This window comes from Schistocerca nitens, chromosome 4 (genome assembly GCF_023898315.1).
Source record: "Schistocerca nitens isolate TAMUIC-IGC-003100 chromosome 4, iqSchNite1.1, whole genome shotgun sequence".
Taxonomy (NCBI): Eukaryota; Metazoa; Arthropoda; class Insecta; order Orthoptera; family Acrididae; genus Schistocerca; species Schistocerca nitens.
The window spans coordinates 617,105,314-617,122,783 of NC_064617.1; the positions used below are offsets into that span (position 1 = coordinate 617,105,314).

The following is a 17,470-nucleotide window of genomic DNA, read 5'->3' on the forward strand; positions in this document are numbered from 1 at the left end:
CAGACTTCGGCGACATTAAAAGCAAGGGCGATATCATTCAGAGTGCAACGGGAATTCCACTGTTAAATGCAAAAGAGAGAGCGGATAGGTGGAAAGAATACATTGAAAGCCTCTATGAGGGGAAGATTTCTCTACTGTGATAGAAGATGAAACAGGAGTCGATTTAGAAGAGGTAGGGCATCCAGAATTAGAGTCAGTATTTAAAAGAGTTTTGGAGGACTTAAGATCAAATAAGGCAGAAAGGATAGAAAACATTCCATCAGAATTTCTAAAATCATTGGGAGAAGTGGTAACAAAACGACTATTCACCTGGGTGTGTAGAATGTATGAGTCTCTGGCGACATACCTTCTGACTTGCGGAAAAGCATCATCCACACAATTCCGAAGTCGGCAAGAGCTGACAAGTGCGAGAATTATCGCACGATCAGTCTAATAGCAAATGCATCCAAACTGATAACAAGAAAAACATACGGAAGAATGGAAAAAAATTGAGGATGCGCTAGATGAAGTTCAGTTTGGCTTTAGGAAACTTAAAGGCACGAGAGAGGTAATTCAGACATTGCGGTTAATAATGGAAGCAAGACTAAAGAAAAATCAAGAAACGTTCATAGGATTTGTCGACCTGGAAGAAGCGTTCGACAATGTCAAATGGTGCAAGATGTTAGAAATTCTGAAAAAAGTGTGGGTTAGCTATAGGGAGAGACGGGTAGTATACAATACGTACAAGAGCCAAGAGGGAATAATAAGAACGGATGACCAAGAACGAAGAGCTCGGATTAAAAAGGGTGTAAAACAAGGATGTAGCCTTTAACCCCTACTGTTCAATCTGTACATCTAGGAAACAGTGTTCCGAAAAAAAGAAAGGTTCAGGAGTGGAATTAAAATTCAAGGTGAAAGGATATCAATGATACGATTCCCTGATGACTTTGGTATCCTGAGTGAAAGTGAAGAAGAATTACACGTTCTGCTGAATGGAATGAACAGTCTAAAGAGTACAAAATATGGATTGAGAGTAAATCGAAGAAAGACGAAGTAGTAGAAATGAGATCAGCGTGAAACTTAACGTGAAGTTAAGGAATTGTGCTACCTATGCAGTAAAGTAACCAGTGACGGATGGAGCAAGGAGGACATCAAAAGCAGACTATCAATGGCAAAAAGGGCATTCCAGGCCAAGAGAAGTCTACTAAAATCAAATATCGGCCTTAATTTGAGGAAGAAATTTCTGAGAATTTACGTCTGGAGTACAGCATTGTATGGTAGTGAAACATGGACTGTGGGAAAGAGAAGAGAAGAGAATCGAAGCATTTTAGATGTCGTACTACAGACGAATGTTGAAAATTAGGTGGGCTGATAAGGTAAGGAATGAGGAGGTTCTGCGCAGAATCGGAGAGGAAAGGAACACGTGGAAAACACTGATAAGGAGAAGGGTTAGGATGATAGGATATCTGTTAAGACTTGAGGGAATGACTTCCATGGTACTATAGGTACTTGTAGAGGGCAAAAACTGTAGAGGAAGACAGAGATTGGAATACATCCAGCAAATAGTCAAGGACATAGGCTGCAAGTGCTATTCTGAGATGAAGAAATTAGCACAGGAGAGGAATTCGTGGCGGGCTGCATCAAACCAGTTAGAAGACTCATGACCAAAAAAAAGTGTGTATCCACAGGACATATAGGCTGTAATTTAAAAAGTGTTAAGGTGATCTCTTTATTGGCAAATGATTCCGGATTAGTCCCCCATTCGGATCTTTGGGATGGGAGTGCCAAGAGGGAGGTTACCATGAGAAAAAGACTGAATAATTAACGAAAGCATAACGTTCTACGAGTCTGGGCGTGGAATGTCAGAAGCTTGAACCAGGTAGGGAAACTAGATATTCCGAAAAGAAAAATGCATAGGATCAATTTAGTATAGTAGGGGTCAGTGAAGTGAAATGCAAAGAAGGCAAGATTTGCTGGTCAGATGAGTACAGAGTAATTTCAACAGCAGCAGAAAATAGTATAGCAGGAGTAAGATTCATTATGAACAGGAAGGCAGGTCGGAGAGTTGGTCACTTGAACAATTCAATGACAAGTTTGTTCTTATCAGAATCGACAGCAAACTAAAACCGACAATGATAGTTCAAGTATACATACCGACATCTCAAGATGAAGATGAAGAGATAGGGAAAGTATATGGGGATATTGAAAGGTTAATACAATACGTACTGGGAGATGAAAATGTAATAGTCACAGGGGACTAGAATGTAGTGAGAGGGGAAGGAGTAGAAGAATAGGTTACAGGAGAATATGGGCTTGGGACAAGGAATGAGAGAGGAGAAAGAATAAATGAGTTCTGTAATAAATTTCAGCTAGTAATAGCGAATACTCTCTGCAAGAATCACAGAGGTGGAGGTATACTTGGAAAAGGCCGGGTGATATGGAAAGATTTCAGTTAGATTACATCATAGTCAGACAGAGATTCCGAAATCAGATATTGAATTGTTAGACGTACCCAGGAGCAGATAAAGACTCAGGTCACAATGTAGTAGTGATGAAGAGTAGGCTGACGTTTGTGACAGTAGTCAGGAAGGACCAATATGCAACAGAGTGGGATACAGAAGTACTAAGGAATGACGAGATGCGGTTGAAGTTCTCTAAGACTATAGATACAGCAATAAGGAATAGCTCAGTAGGCGGTACAGTTGAAGAGCAATGGACATCTCTAAAAAGGGCCATCACAAAAGCTGGAAAGAAAAACATAGGTACGAGGATGATAACTACAAACAATCCACGGGCAACAGAAGAAATACTTCAGTTGATCGACGAAAGGAGGAAGTACAAAAATGTTCCACGATACTCAGGAATCCAGAAACACAAGTCAATTAGGCCTGGAATAAATAGGAAACGCAGGGACGCTAAGACGAAATGGCTGCGTGAAAGATGTGAAGAAATAGAAAAAGAAATGATTGTCGGAAAGACAGACTCAGCATACAGGAAAGTTAAGACAATCTTCACTGACACTAAAAGCAAGGTTTGTAACATTAAGAGTGCAACGAGAATTTCACTGTTAAATACAGAGTAGTGAACGGATAGGTGGAAAGAGTACATTGAAAACCTAAATGAGGGAGAAGATTTGTCTGATGTGAGTGAAGAAAGGAGCCGACTAGAGGATATAGGGGATCAGGTATTAGAATCAGAATTTAAGAGAGCTTTGGAGCACTTTTAAGATCAAATAAGGTAGAAGGGATAGAAGACATTCCTTCAGAACTTCTACAATCATTGGGGGAAGTGGCCACAAAACCACTATTCACTTTGGCATATAGAATGTATGAGTATGGCGACATACCATCTGACTTTGGGAAAATATCATCAACACTATTCCGAAGCTGACAAGTGCGAGAATTATCGCTCGATCAGTTTAACAGCTCATGCACCCAAATTGCTGACATGAATAATATACAGAAGAATGGAAAAGAAAATTGAGGACGTGCTAGATGACGATTAGTTTGGCTTTAGAAAAGGTGAAGGCACGAGAGAGGCAATTCTGACATTGCTGTTGATAGTGGAAGCAAGGCTAAAGAAAAATCAGGACACATTAATAGGATTTGTCGACCTGGAGAATGCGTTCGATTATGTAGAATGGTGCATGATGTTCGAAATTCTGAAGAAAATAGAGGTAAGCTATTGGGAGAGACGGGTAGTATACAATCTGTACAAGAGCCAAGAGTGAATAATAAGAATGGATGACCAAGAACTAAGGGCTCGGATTAAAAAGGGTGTAAGACAGGGATGTAGTATTTCGCCCCTACTGTTCAGTCTATACATTGAAGAAGCAATTCCGGAAATAGAAAAAAAGGTTCAGGAGTGGAATTAAAAATGAAGACGAAAGGAAATCAATGATACTATTCACTGATGACATTGCTATCCTGAGTGAAAGTGAAGAAAAATTACATGATCTCCTGCATAGTATGAGCAGTCGAAATAGCACAGAATAAGGATTTCGAATAACTTGAAGAAAGACGAAAGTAATGAGAAGTACCAGAAATGAGAGTAGCAAGAAATTTAACATCAGGACTGATTGTCACGAAGCAGATGAAGTAAAGGAGATCTAAATGGTTCAAATGGCTCTGAGCACTATGGGACTTAACATCTATGGTCATCAGTCCCCTAGAACTTAGAACTACTTAAACCTAACTAACCTAAGGACATCACACACATCCATGCCCGAGGCAGGATTCGAACCTGCGACCGTAGCAGTCGCGCGGCTCCGGACTGAGCGCCTAGAACCGCTAGACCACCGCGGCCGGCAAAGGAGATCTACTGACATCGAAAGCAGACTAGTATCCCTTTTCTCTGTGTGTTGGGTGATGAGGAGGGCAAAGGGGTGGCGACAGGTGGGGGGGGGGGGGAGGGAGGTTTCCAAGAGAAGTCTACTAGCATCAAACAGAGGCCTAAATTTAAGGAAGAAGAAATTTCTGAGAATGTTAAGCATTGGAGTACAGTACTGTATGGTAGTGATACATGGACTGAGGGAAAATCGGAACAGAAGAGAATCGGAGCATTTGAGATGTGGTGCTACAGACCAAAGTCGAAAATTAGGTGGACTGATAAATTATGAAGTTCTGTGCAGAATCGGAGAGAAAAGGACTATGTGGAAAACACTGACAAGGAGAAGGGACAGAATGATAGGACATCTATTAAGACATGGGGGAATGACTTCTGTGGTACTAGAGAAAGCTATAGAGAGCAAAAACTCTAGAGGAAGACAGAGATTGGAATACATCCAGCAAATAATTAAGGACATAGATTGCAAGTGCTTCTCTGAGATGAAGTGGTTGGCACTTGAGAGGGATTCGTGGCGGGCCGCATCCAACCAGTCAGAAGACTGATGACCTGAAAGAAAAAGTCCCTCCCAGCAGTGATTCACTTGTAAATCGGTAGTAGGCTACTTCTCTACATTTCGGTTATAGTGTGCTATCCTGTTACTACTACCCATCCTTCACACAAAGAGCTGTTGGCTAGACTGGCTGGAGGAACTCTCTGATGCTGGACTAATAGCGAAAGTGTACTCTCTACTTCCAGGAGTGAATGATGACACTGGCTGTTTCTACTTTCTAGCACTTGATCAATGGAAATGTGGCAACTACTCCTTTCCACCTCCCATGCTTCACAGCCAGAGAAAAAATTTGTTTATCCACTTATTTTAATTTCCCACCATTAAGATGATGGGAAATTAGACTGTACCAGTATTGTGGGTCTACCATTTTTGATTGTGAAATCCCTTGCTTGTGGTAAAATTCAATTTTGGCAGTAAATTCAAATAACTTAATCAATTAACTTGACATCAAAGGTGTGCTTGTACTGGCGAGAGAGCAGGCTGGGGACTACCTGGGAGCTGGAAAAGTGGCTTAGAGCTGAACTGGGGAGGGATGACAAAAAAGTGTCCCAGGATCAGCATCCCTTTTCTCTGTGTGTTGGGGGGCAAAGGGGAAGGAGACAGGTGGGGTGGGGGAGTGTAGGGAGAGGTTTCTCAGAAGGATGGCTTATCCCTGGGGGCTCATAAATCAACCCAGGAGGTTATGAATCACTTAGTAGTACAATAGGTAACGGTCACAAATCAATCAGCTGTCACAGTTTAATTAATTAGCTTATCAAATGTGAACCAGAACTCCCTTTACCCCACTGCTTACATCTTATGAACACTTCTGGAGAAGCTGCTGAGAACTTGTCGCTTCATTGCTAGGACAGTGTATCAGTGGGTAGGGATGACGAAGTTAGTAGAGAAATCGGCTTCTGGTTAGGGTAATTATGGCATCTCAGATAAAGAATGTTCTTTATTTAATGGAGTGGGGACAGCAGCTCGAGATCGTGATGGCAAACTTATATGTGTCATTGTTTTCATACACAGTTGTTATAATTTACACTGAGTGACCAGAAGTCAGGAGAAGGCGAAGGTTCATGAGCAGATGATTGGCTGCTGAAGTCCATTTGGTGCACTTGTTGCTGTACAGTCCTAGTAGACATGGATTCCCAGCAACTCTCATTGAAATCGGTGGGCATCTCAAGCATAGTGATCGTCACCAGACTTGTGGCTCTGTGGGTGCCACACGACGTCGGTTTGTTAAACACATGTCATCCTGTGCGGAAGTTTAATCATGTGGAAACATTGTCTCTACGGCATTGCAGACGTCCATAGGCACTGTTGATCTCTTGAACCCGAATTCATGTGTTATCCTCGATATCGACTTTGTGTGTGGTGATGTGATGTACGCCAGATCACTGTGGTTATCTGCCGCTAGTACTGTTACTCGTTTACGCCCACTCAGGGGGCACATACAGCTTACGGTATGCTGCAGACGCGAAAGCATTGTCACCCCGCAGGTCACCAGTTTCCATCTTAACAAGAAGCTCCAAAACAAGGATATCATGTTATCGGGGGAGGGTGGGGGGGGGGGTCTGTCTTTGCCGCTAAGATGAAGTTAAGAAACAACATCTTGCAGAAACTTGGAGGTACGACATGGGGATCATAAGCTCCAACACTATTAACATCTGCTCTTGGCCTGGTATACCCTGTGGCAGAATACTGCACAGCAGTTTGGATCGATAGCCCATGCAACAGATTCGTCGATTCGCAACTCAGCCAGACTATGCGCGTCATCACAGAAACAATCAGAAAAACTCCAGCTTATAGGCTGCCTACTCCAACTTTCTGGCTGCCTATATTCAGCCGCGTAGCTCCCTCAACTTAGCGCCGTGAAGCCTCTCTCAAGTGGGAGTTTACAAAAACAGATGATGACCCTTACCTCGCTGCACATGAGAACATTCCTGTACTAAGACAAACAAACTTTGCTGCCGTCACCCACCTCTACAAGGTGCAAAATCTCTTGTGGACACCGGAGCAACAGCAGTAGACTGATGAACAGCAATATGGCAGAACAACGCTACTAAAGAACAGCTGAAGATGCCCTGCAACTCGATCAGGCCACCAGGGTCTGAAGAGCATTGCAAGATCTGGTCTGCAATCAATAGAGTAAGGACAGATAGCGGAAGATGTACTGACCCAATGTACAAATGGGGATTAACAACATCTCCCAGCCGTGACTGCACTGCAGAACGACAAACTGTTCAGCACATCATACGTACGTGCCTAAATTGTTCTTTTCCTGGCGATCCAGAGGAGTTCCAGTCTGCAACTAAGGCATCAGTGGTGTATGTTCGGCAGTTAGGGATAAGCCTTTGACTTTCTGTGCTTTGTAAATACTATAAATTTAATCAACTAATAGTCATGACATTCTTTTCTACTTCTTAAATATCTGTATATGTATTTTAAAGTACAAATGTTTCGTTGTGTAACTTGATGCTAGCCATACGCTAAATAAATGAATAATCTTCGATATGCTTCTCGCACCAATTATCGTCCCACGCTCAAAGAAGTTTTTCTCGGCACGTGCTGACTGTTACAGTACATATCCATATGGACTTAAATGTTGTGTCTATACTCGCACTTTTAGCGCTATCTAGCCGCAATGTTTGGACGTCATTCACATTACATATTCAAATGGAACAACCCCTCCTGTGCCTTGTGGCTGTTAAGCCGTTAAGCCGTGTGTCCTCTACCAAGTAACTACTGCAAGAACTTTCCGAGGTGTTTATATTAAAACAGAAACCTGCATAAGTTTACTTCTACAAGTTGCTTCAGCAAGTTGATTTTTGCAAGTACTTGTAGAAGTGTTTCCTCTAGGGTTGCGTCATGAGACAGGGAAGTGGACGTTTACAGTGCCATGGTTAAAAATAGAGAACCAGCCACTGTGGCGGCGCTTTCTTACTACTGAAGAAAAATCGTAACCAAAAAACAAAGGCCGGGTGGTGGCCGTGCAGTTCTAGGCGCTACAGTCCGGAACCGTGCGACCGCTACGGTCGCAGGTTCGAATCCTGCCTCGGGCATGCACGTGTGTGATGTCCTTAGGTTAGTTAGGTTTACGTAGTTCTGAGTTCTAGGGGACTGATGACCTCAGAAGTTAAGTCACATAGTGCTCAGAGCCATTTGAGCCATTTGAACCAAAAAACAAAGTTAAAGAAAAAATAAATGTTTCAATGAAGAAGCTGATACAGTGGCTTACGATTTATGCTATCAAGAATCATTATTGAATGAAATAATGTCAGAGGATTTTGCCCAGGCAAAAACTATCTGAGAATGTCGTATGTTATTTTCGAGCCTTTCTTGTCTGTCTCTTGTATAATCACATATTCGAAAACAGGATCCAAAGAAGGTGGCTAGTTGTATCACCAAGAGACGGCCACGCTATAAGAGGCGATCAAAAACGTTTGTGTGCCAATGACGCAAAATCATCACGAGTATTGATGCAGTCATCCCCATGATGCACCAAGTTGAAAATACCCGTTTGGTGTCCTGCTGCAGGAACAAGTTTGTAATTGCGTGCTGCGCATCCTCGTACGACGGGAATCGTCGACGTTTCAAGGTGTATTTAACGGACTGAAGGCGTGATAGTCACACAGGGAGAGATCAGACCTACAAGGCGGGTACTCGAGTGTCTCTCATTGTTGTTGTTTGTAATGGATGAGGCTGTCTTCTCAGATCGCCCGTGTCTAGTGTCGAATCACGACCAGCACAAAACTTGGCGCACCATTCCACAATGGTGGTCTTCGACGGACAAGCTGACCCATACACATTCCTCAAAAAACAAAAAAATGGTTCAAATGGCTATGGGACTTAACATCTGAGGTTATCAGTCCCCTAGACTTAGAACTACTTAAACCTAACTAACCTAAGGACATCACACACATCCATGCCCGCAGCAGGATTCGAACCTGCGACAGTAGCAGCAGCGCGGTTCCAGACTGAAGCGCCTAGAACCGCTCGGCCACAGCGGCCGAAACAGTTTTCACTAACTTACGGATGCTATTTCTGCAAGTTGACAAAACTTGCGGCAGTTGACTTTCTGTGAGTGTATTCACGTGCAAGAACTTCCAGAAGTAGCATCTATAAGCGACTTGCAGAAGTTTGTTTGCTGGTGGGAACACGACTTTACACAAATATATGACGGTGTTTTAAATGTACCTTCATTTTAATGAATTTAAAATTCTGTGCTCATTTGGATATGGCTACCTTGCGTTCCTTTTTAAACAACTGGTGGCACATTGATATTTAAGGAATAAAAATCTATACTTAGTCCGAAAGTAAAAATATATTTGGTTTTTGCATCAAACAATACGATTAGGTGGTAATGTTTTCTAGTTCCTCAGAAGGTAAACAGTTTTGATTTTACATACCTGATCATCACTCGGAGCTCTCTCTGCAATTTCCGTAGTTCGTCCACATAGGAGGCCATATTGTCGAAGTATTCTATGGCTTCGTCCACACTCTGCTGTCGCTTTTTATTACCAAAGATTTCTTTCTTCCTGCAAATGTAAGAGAAACGTTACGAGCATAAAGTTCTAGGATATTTCTGAAAAGTTCGTTACATTTTATTCTGTACCTGTCTTGTAGCAAACGATTATCATATGCATGGTTTCAACTTCCCATTGTGAGACTTAAGGGATCGCGGCAGCTATTTGCTAGTTACACTTCGGTAGGGTAACCTAAAACATTTTATAAAATCAGGCGTTTGATAGGTAATGCTACGGTGGACGTATAATCGAAGTATTATTTGATGTTATTGAAGCTTCATTCATTTCACCCACATCGATCCTAATACTTCATTTCGTTTCAGCCCAGTTAATTAATTTTGTATAGAAACTATGTCTCCTACTAATACTGGTTCACTTTGGAGTGTTGTAGGCAGCGTATAAAACTATTTACAATAGTTTAAGACAGCAGAGTTTGTGATTCTTAACGCGCAGATCTTATTCTGTAATAATGAAACACTTTGGGAGACATTTTATGATACGCCAATAGTCATGTTATGACACCGCGCACGTGAAAAAGGAATCGTCTTGTGTCATCTACTGGGTAGAATTCCATAGCTTATGTAGATAATCTCATTTTACATTACCTCAAAATTGTTTCCCATTTTGATCTGTAGTTCTATATTCTATCATCAGTACTTACGTACGGGGCATTTATTTTACATTTTCATCCCTGTACTTGACTGGTAGAGTATAAATTTTCCATTAGCTACTTGTTTATTTGTTATTTTTTCCATCTGAAAAGAGGCGCAGCTTTCATGATCATCAAATACTGTTGGCACTGCTATTGCAATTTTAGTCACATTTTGTGTTACATCGGTGGTCGTTAAAGCGATACACACATTCTGTTGACTGATCATCGTCGCAAATCTTTTCTACCGGAACCTTTGAAAGTCAGTATTTACATCTTCTGTTTTGATATTTTCACATCGTATTCTTGCACGCTATAATCCAGTATATACACTATGTGATCAATAGTATCCGGACACCTGGCTGAAAATGACTTACAAGTTGGTGGCGCCCTCCATCGGTAATGCTGCAGTGCAATACGAGTATAGTGTTGGACCACCCTTAGCCTTGATGACAGCTTCCACTCTCGCCGGCATACGTTCAATCAGGTGCTGGAAGGTTTCTTGGGGAATGGTAGCCCATTCTTCAAGGGGTGCTGCACTCAGGAGAGGTATCGATGTCGGTCGGTGAGGCCTGGTACGAAGTCGGCGTTCCAAAACATCCCAAAGTTGTTCTATAGGATTCAGATCTGGACTCTGTGCAGGCCAGTCCATTACAGGGATGTTACTGTCGTGTAACCACTCCGCCACAAGCCGTGCATTATGAACAGGTGCTCGATCGTGTTGAAAGATGCAATCGCCATCCACGAATTGCTCTTCAACAGTGTGAAGCAAGAAGGTGCTTAAACATCAATGTAGGCCTGTGATGTGGTAGAGCCACGCAAAACAACGAGGGGTGGAAGCCCCCTCAATGAAAAACCCGACCACATAATAACACCACCGCCTCCGAATTTTACTGTTGGCACTACACACGCTGGCAGATGACGTTCACCAGGAATTCGCCATATCCACACCCTGCCATCGGATCGCCACATTGTGTACCGTGATCCGTCACTCCACACAACGTTTTTCTACTGTTCAATCGTCCAATATTCACACTCCTTACACCAAGCTAGGCGTCGTTTGGCATTTACTGGCATGATGTGTGGCTTATCAGCAGCCGCTCGACCATGAAATCCAAGTTTTCTCACCTCCTGCCTAACTGCCATAGTACTTGCAGTCGATCCTGGTGCAGTTTGGAATGCCTGTGTGATGGTCTAGATAGATGTCTGCCTATTACATATTACGACCCTCTTCAACTGTCGGAGGTCTCTGTCAGTCAACAGTCGAAGTCAGCCTGCATTCTTTTGTGCTGTATGAGTCCCTTCAAGTTTCCGCTTCACTATCACATCGGAAACAGTGGACCTAGAAATGTTTAGGAGTGTGGAAATCTCGCGTACAGACGTATGACAGAAGTAACGTCCAGTTACCTGACCACGTTCGAAATCCGTGAATTCCGCGGAGCGCACCGTTCTGCTCTCTCATGATGTCTAATGACTACTGAGGTCGCTGATATGGAGAACCTGGTAGTAGGTGGCAGCACAATGCACAAAACCTATGTTTTTGGGGGTGTCCGGGTACTTTTGACCAGTGTAAGTCCTTTGGAGGTTGTCTTCATTTCCATAAATGATAATTTGGTCATCTGCAAATAAGAAATATTTCTGATATTTATGTCCTGTCTTATCTTCGGATAACATTCCATGAGAATGCTCTCGCTATAACCGTTAAATAATGTAGCAAAAGGAGAAACCTTTCTGTGGGACTTCAGTTCACTGTTGCCTGATAACTTTTCAAATTTGATCATAACGATCCTTAGCTGGTGTTCCGTGCCCAGTATTGAACCTATCGATGCCTGTTTTCTAAAGCAAAGATTCCAGTACCGTTTTTAGTGAACTTGCGAGTCTTTCCGTTTGGGCACGAGATCTATTTTTTTCTGCTCAACTTAAGGTTTATGAGAGGTCGTTTCTTATTTAAAGTTTATGTGAGTATATGTTTAATATATCCTGAATTCGGAAATGCAGGAACTTCGAGTACGCTAGTCATACAGGTGAAAAAAAAGGCTCTGAGCACTATGGGACTTAACTTCTGAGGTCATCAGTCCCCTAGAACTTAGAACTACGTAAACCTAACTAACATAAGGACATCACACACATCCATGCCCGAGGTAGGATTCGAACCTGCGACCGTAGCGGTCGCTCGGTTCCAGACTGTAGTGCCTAGAACCGCACGGCCACTCCGGCCGGCACAGGTGAAAAACATTTGAATTATAAACGGACCTGAATAAAAAAGAACACAAATCATATTTTGAAATAAAGCATAACTTTACAACTTTTGATGCACAAAAATTTATATGACAGTTTATATTTTCATTCGAATGTAATTTCTTGGCACATGTGTATCGTTAGTTTTGGAAACATGACCAGTCAACAAATTTGTAACAGTGTGTGAGAAAGGGACAAATTCGTAGGTGTGACTAGTTGATTACCAGCTGGGTGCAGTAACTGGTTATTTGTATAATATACAGTTTGATTTCACTGTTATTGTGATGAAAATGGAATGTATCGTCTGTGTCAAAAGTGCACTAAGAGATTTTTTTCTTTTTCTGAATAAAAAGCCAAAAAGGAAGCTAGCGTTTTATTCAAGCAACTGATAAAAACAGGACCATTATTAACACCAGGTCAAGAGAAGAAATCATCCTCGAAACAACACTGCCGAAGTTAAGCATCTGTAATCATTTATTGAATGAACTTTACTCCAAATTAGTTCGAAGTCCAAAACAGAAGCTGTCTACTCTGAAATGCTTTCATTAACTACACTGAAGAGCCAAAGAAACTGGTATACCTGCCTAATATCGTGTAGGGCCCCCGCGAGACGCAGAAGTGCCGCAACACGAAGTGGCATGGACTCAACTAATGTCTGAAGTAATGCTACGGGGAACTGACACCACGAATCCTACAGGGCGGTCAATAAATCCGTGTGAGTACGAGGGGGTGCAGATCTGTTCTGAATAGCACGCTGCAAGGCATCCAAGATATCCTCAATAATGCGCATGAATGGAGAGTTTGGTGGCCAGCGGAAGTGTTTAAACTCAGAAGAGTGTTCCTGGAGCCACTATGTAGCAATTCTGGACGTGTGAGGTGTGGCATTGTCCTGCTGGAATTGCCCAGATTCCTCGGAATGCACTATGGACATGAATGGGTGCAGGTTATCAGACAGGATGCTTACGTACCTGTCACTTGTCAGAGTCATATCTAGACGTATCAGGGGTCCCACATCATTCCAACTGCACATGCCCCACACAATTACAGAGCCTCCACCAGTTTGAACATTCCCCTACTGACATGTAGGGTCCATGGATTCATGAGGTTGTCTCCTTACCCTTACACGTCCTTCCGCTCGATACAATTTGAAACGAGACTCGTCCAACCAGGCAACATTTTTCCACTCCTCAATAGTCCAATGTCAGTGTTGACGGGCCCAGGCGAGGTGAAAAACTTTGTGTTGTGCAGTCATCAAGGGTACACGAGTGGGCCTTCGGCTCCGAAAGCCCATATCGATGATGTTTCGTTGAATGGTTGGCATCTAACACTTGTTGATAGCTCAACATTGAAATCTTCATCACTTTGCAGAGAGGTTGCACTTCTGTCGCGTTGAACGATTCTCTTCAGTCATTGTTGGTCCCATTCTTGCAGCATGTTTTTTTCGGGCCCCAACGATGTCTGAGGTTTGGTGTTTTGCCGGATTGCTGATATTCACGGTACACTCGTCAAATGGTCGTACGGGAAAATCCCCACTTCATCGCTACTTCGGAGATGCTGTGTCCCATCGCTCGTGCACCGACTGTAACATCACATTCACACTCATTGAAATCTTGATAACCAGTCATTGTAGCTGCAATAGCCGATCTAACAACTGTGCCAGACACATGTTGCCTTATATAGGCGTTGCCGACCTCAGTGCCGTCTTCTGCCTGTTTACATATCTCTGTATTTGAATACACATGCCTATAGCAGTTTGTTTGGCGCTTCGTTGTAGTTGTTCTCATTAATATTATTGTGGGAGCTGGGTGCACTTCACATCAATTTTATTTTTCTTTGTGTCTAATGTTTAACATATTTCTAATGATACGTTCAATTTCATTGAATTTATTCACTGGAATGCTATGAGTAGGAACGGCCTTATTTTGGGTACATGCATTAGATTCTTTCAGTTTACCTTGTCTTTCACTGTCATCATCATCACTATGCTGTGCAGTTTTAATGTATCTTAGACAAGAGTCTGAAAGAAGACGATTTGAAAAATAACGAACTATAATTTTCTTCAGACAAATGGATCGACTTATTACTGTACCACAAACTCAGTTTTATGTTTCACTGTATGTAACTATGCACTCACGAGGGGAGGCCGCAAATTGTGAAATTCGATGCATACTGCGCATAATAAAAGCCCATGGCCAGAGGTGTAATGTGGCAAAGCACCAAGATGCACTTCTCAGCCGTTGTCGAGAAAATCGACAGTTAAAAGAAACCGTTGCGGAGAAATACTCTCTACGATTTATAATTTCCTATAGCGTCGTGGCGCAGCGGTAAGTGCTCGGGTTCGTAATCCGAAGGTCGCCGGATTGAATCTCGCGCCGTGCAACCTTTTTTTTTAGTATTTGTTTTTTGTAATTCATATATATATATATATATATATATATATATATATATATATATATATCGTGGGGTCTCTACTCTAATTCGAATGTTTGACTTACACTATACGTATTCGTTTCGGAAAATCGTTTCTACGTATTCCGTTAACTAAACGTGTAAACTTTATGAAGACAATTAATAATTCGTTTGCGGAAAACATAATCATGTTCGAAGTCGCTAGTTTTTTCACGACAAACGACTGTCAACAACTTATTATATGCATAATTGTTGCAACTGATTGCCGGGAATTATATATATACACACACACACACACACACACACACACACACACACACACACACACACACACATATTACAAAAAACAAATACTAAAAAAAATGCATGACGCGAGATTCGATCCGGCGACCTTTGGATTACGAACCCGAGCGCTTACCGCTACGCCACAACGCTGTAGGAAACTATACATCGTAGAGAGTATTTCACCGTAACGGTTTCTTTTAACTCGATTTTCTCGACAACGGCTGAGAAGTGCATATTGGTGCTTTGCCACGTTACACCTCTGGCCATGAGCTTTTATTATGCGAAGTATGAATCGAATCTGAATTTCACAATTGGCGGCCTCCCCTTGTCAGTATAAGAAATATAAATTATATGTAGTATATAGTGCCAATGGCCTTGCCGCAGTGGTAACACCAATTCCCGTCATATCACCGAAGTTAAGTGCTGTCGGACTGGTCTAGCACTGACCATCCGGTCTGCCGAGCGCTATTGGCAAGAGGGGTGCACTCAGCCCTTCAAAAATGGTTCAAATGGCTCTGAGCACTATGGGACTTAACATCTATGGTCATCAGTCCCCTATAACTTAGAACTACTTAAACCTAACTAACCTATGGACATCACACACATCCATGCCCGAGGCAGGATTCGAACCTGCGACCGTAGCATTCGCGCGGCTCCGGACTGGGCGCCTAGAACCGCTAGACCACCGCGGCCGGCACACTCAGCCCTTGTGAGGCAAACTGAGGAGCTACTTGATTGAGAAATAGCGGCTCCGGTCTCGTAAACTGACATTTGGCCGAGAGAGCAGTGTGCTGATTGATTGATTGATTAATTGAGAGAGTTTCGGATCAAACGACGAGGTCAACAGCCCCGCGATTCCAAAGTGGGTTACCTAAGATAGAGGGTCGGCTAAAAATGGATGGATTCAGTCAGAGAAGTCAAATTATAAAAGAATGAACATTAAACACACACAGTAAAAGCATAAAAGGCGAGACCAAATCTAAAAACTGAAAGAATAAGGAGGGTGTCATGGGCTCACAGACCGTGAAGACTGCAAAAGGACTCCCAACCACAACCAACCCGCCCCTGCCCCAAGACTAAAGGAGAATCTTATATCCGGAAATAAAAACCGCTTTCACGGAGGACACCGAGGACCAGGTCAATCATCCGTGGATCGTCTGCTAATATTAAATTTAAGGAAGCAAGAAAACTATACTAATACGAAGGGTCGAAAGAAGGGTACATGCCGCCAATATGTGAGATATCATCAGACTGGCGCCACAACCACATTGTGGAAGTGGGTCGTTATGTAGGAGGAAACAATAGGTGAGCCGGATATGGCCAATGCGTAAACGGCATAAAACAGTGGACTCCATCTGAGAGGGACGGAAACAAGTGCCCCAAACTGCAGTAGACTCCTTGATTGTGCGGAGTTTATTACTGTGAGAAGTAGCACTCCAGATGGCATTCCACTGTTGGGCAAAAAGAGATTTGACGTAGATCCGCAAATCCGCAGCTGGAGTCATGAAAGGAAATAGGAGGAAAGTATCTGCTTCTCTAGCCAAACTGTCAGCCAATTCATTCCCTGGGATTCCCATATGACTTGGGTTCCAGAGAAAGACGACTGAGAATGTTCAAATGTGTGTGAATTACTAAGGGATCAAACTGCTTAGGTCATCGGTCCCTAGACTTACACACTACTGAAACCAACTTATGTTAAGAACAACACACACACCCATGCCCGAGGGAGGATTCAAACCTTCGACAGGAGGGAAAGATGACTAAACAGGCGGCATGCTCAGGGGCAGAGAGAAGGTCATGGATGGCAGAGACCAAGGGGTGAAGAGAGTAGCATCGATCGATAGCCGGCAAGCTGCTCAAGGAGTCGGAACAGATTAAAACACTATGGAGGGAGGCCTGAGAAACAGAAAGGAGGGCCCTGTGAATGGCTAGAAGTTCTGCTGTAAATACACTACATGATCCTGGCAACAAATGGTGCTTGAAGCCGGTAGGAGACCTGCAAGCGTATCCCACCTTATCAATAGTCTTAGAACCATCAGTGTAAAAGATGGTGGCACCCTGGAATTCCGCAAGGATGGCACATACAAGACCATAGGAGCAACAGATACCTTAGGACCCTGGAAGAGATCGATCCTAATCTGTGGACTAGGCACCATCCAATGGAGGGTATGGGAGGAAAGACATGGGGTACAGTCCAGTGAGTGCAGATGGAGACCCCAGCAGAGGGTAGTGAGACGCATGCCAACTGGCAATCCCACTTGTGGGCGGGTGTTAGGAGGGAGACAACCCTCATTGACGAAGAGCACAGGATGGTCAGGGAACTGGCGAATGGCGACTGCATAAGAAACAAGGAGTTTGCTCCATTGGATGTGTAGAGAGGGAATCCATGCTTCTGTGAGGAGACGACCAACAGCACTAGTGCGAAAGGCACCAGTAGCCAGATGCACCCCATAATGATGGACAGGGTCAAGGAGTTTCAAAGTGGAAGGAGCTGCTGAGCCA

The 17,470-nt window shown here is 43.0% G+C and overlaps 1 protein-coding gene across 1 annotated transcript in view; it reads right to left on the reverse strand.

Annotated features, from left to right (window-relative positions):
- LOC126252473 (adenylate cyclase type 5) overlaps positions 1-17,470 on the reverse strand; it is a 446,003-nt gene that overhangs the window by 150,047 nt on the left and 278,486 nt on the right. Inside the window, exon 6 of the mRNA XM_049953367.1 lies at positions 9,271-9,399. Within this exon, the coding sequence (XP_049809324.1) occupies positions 9,271-9,399 (129 nt within the window). The remainder of the gene's footprint in view (positions 1-9,270; positions 9,400-17,470) is intronic.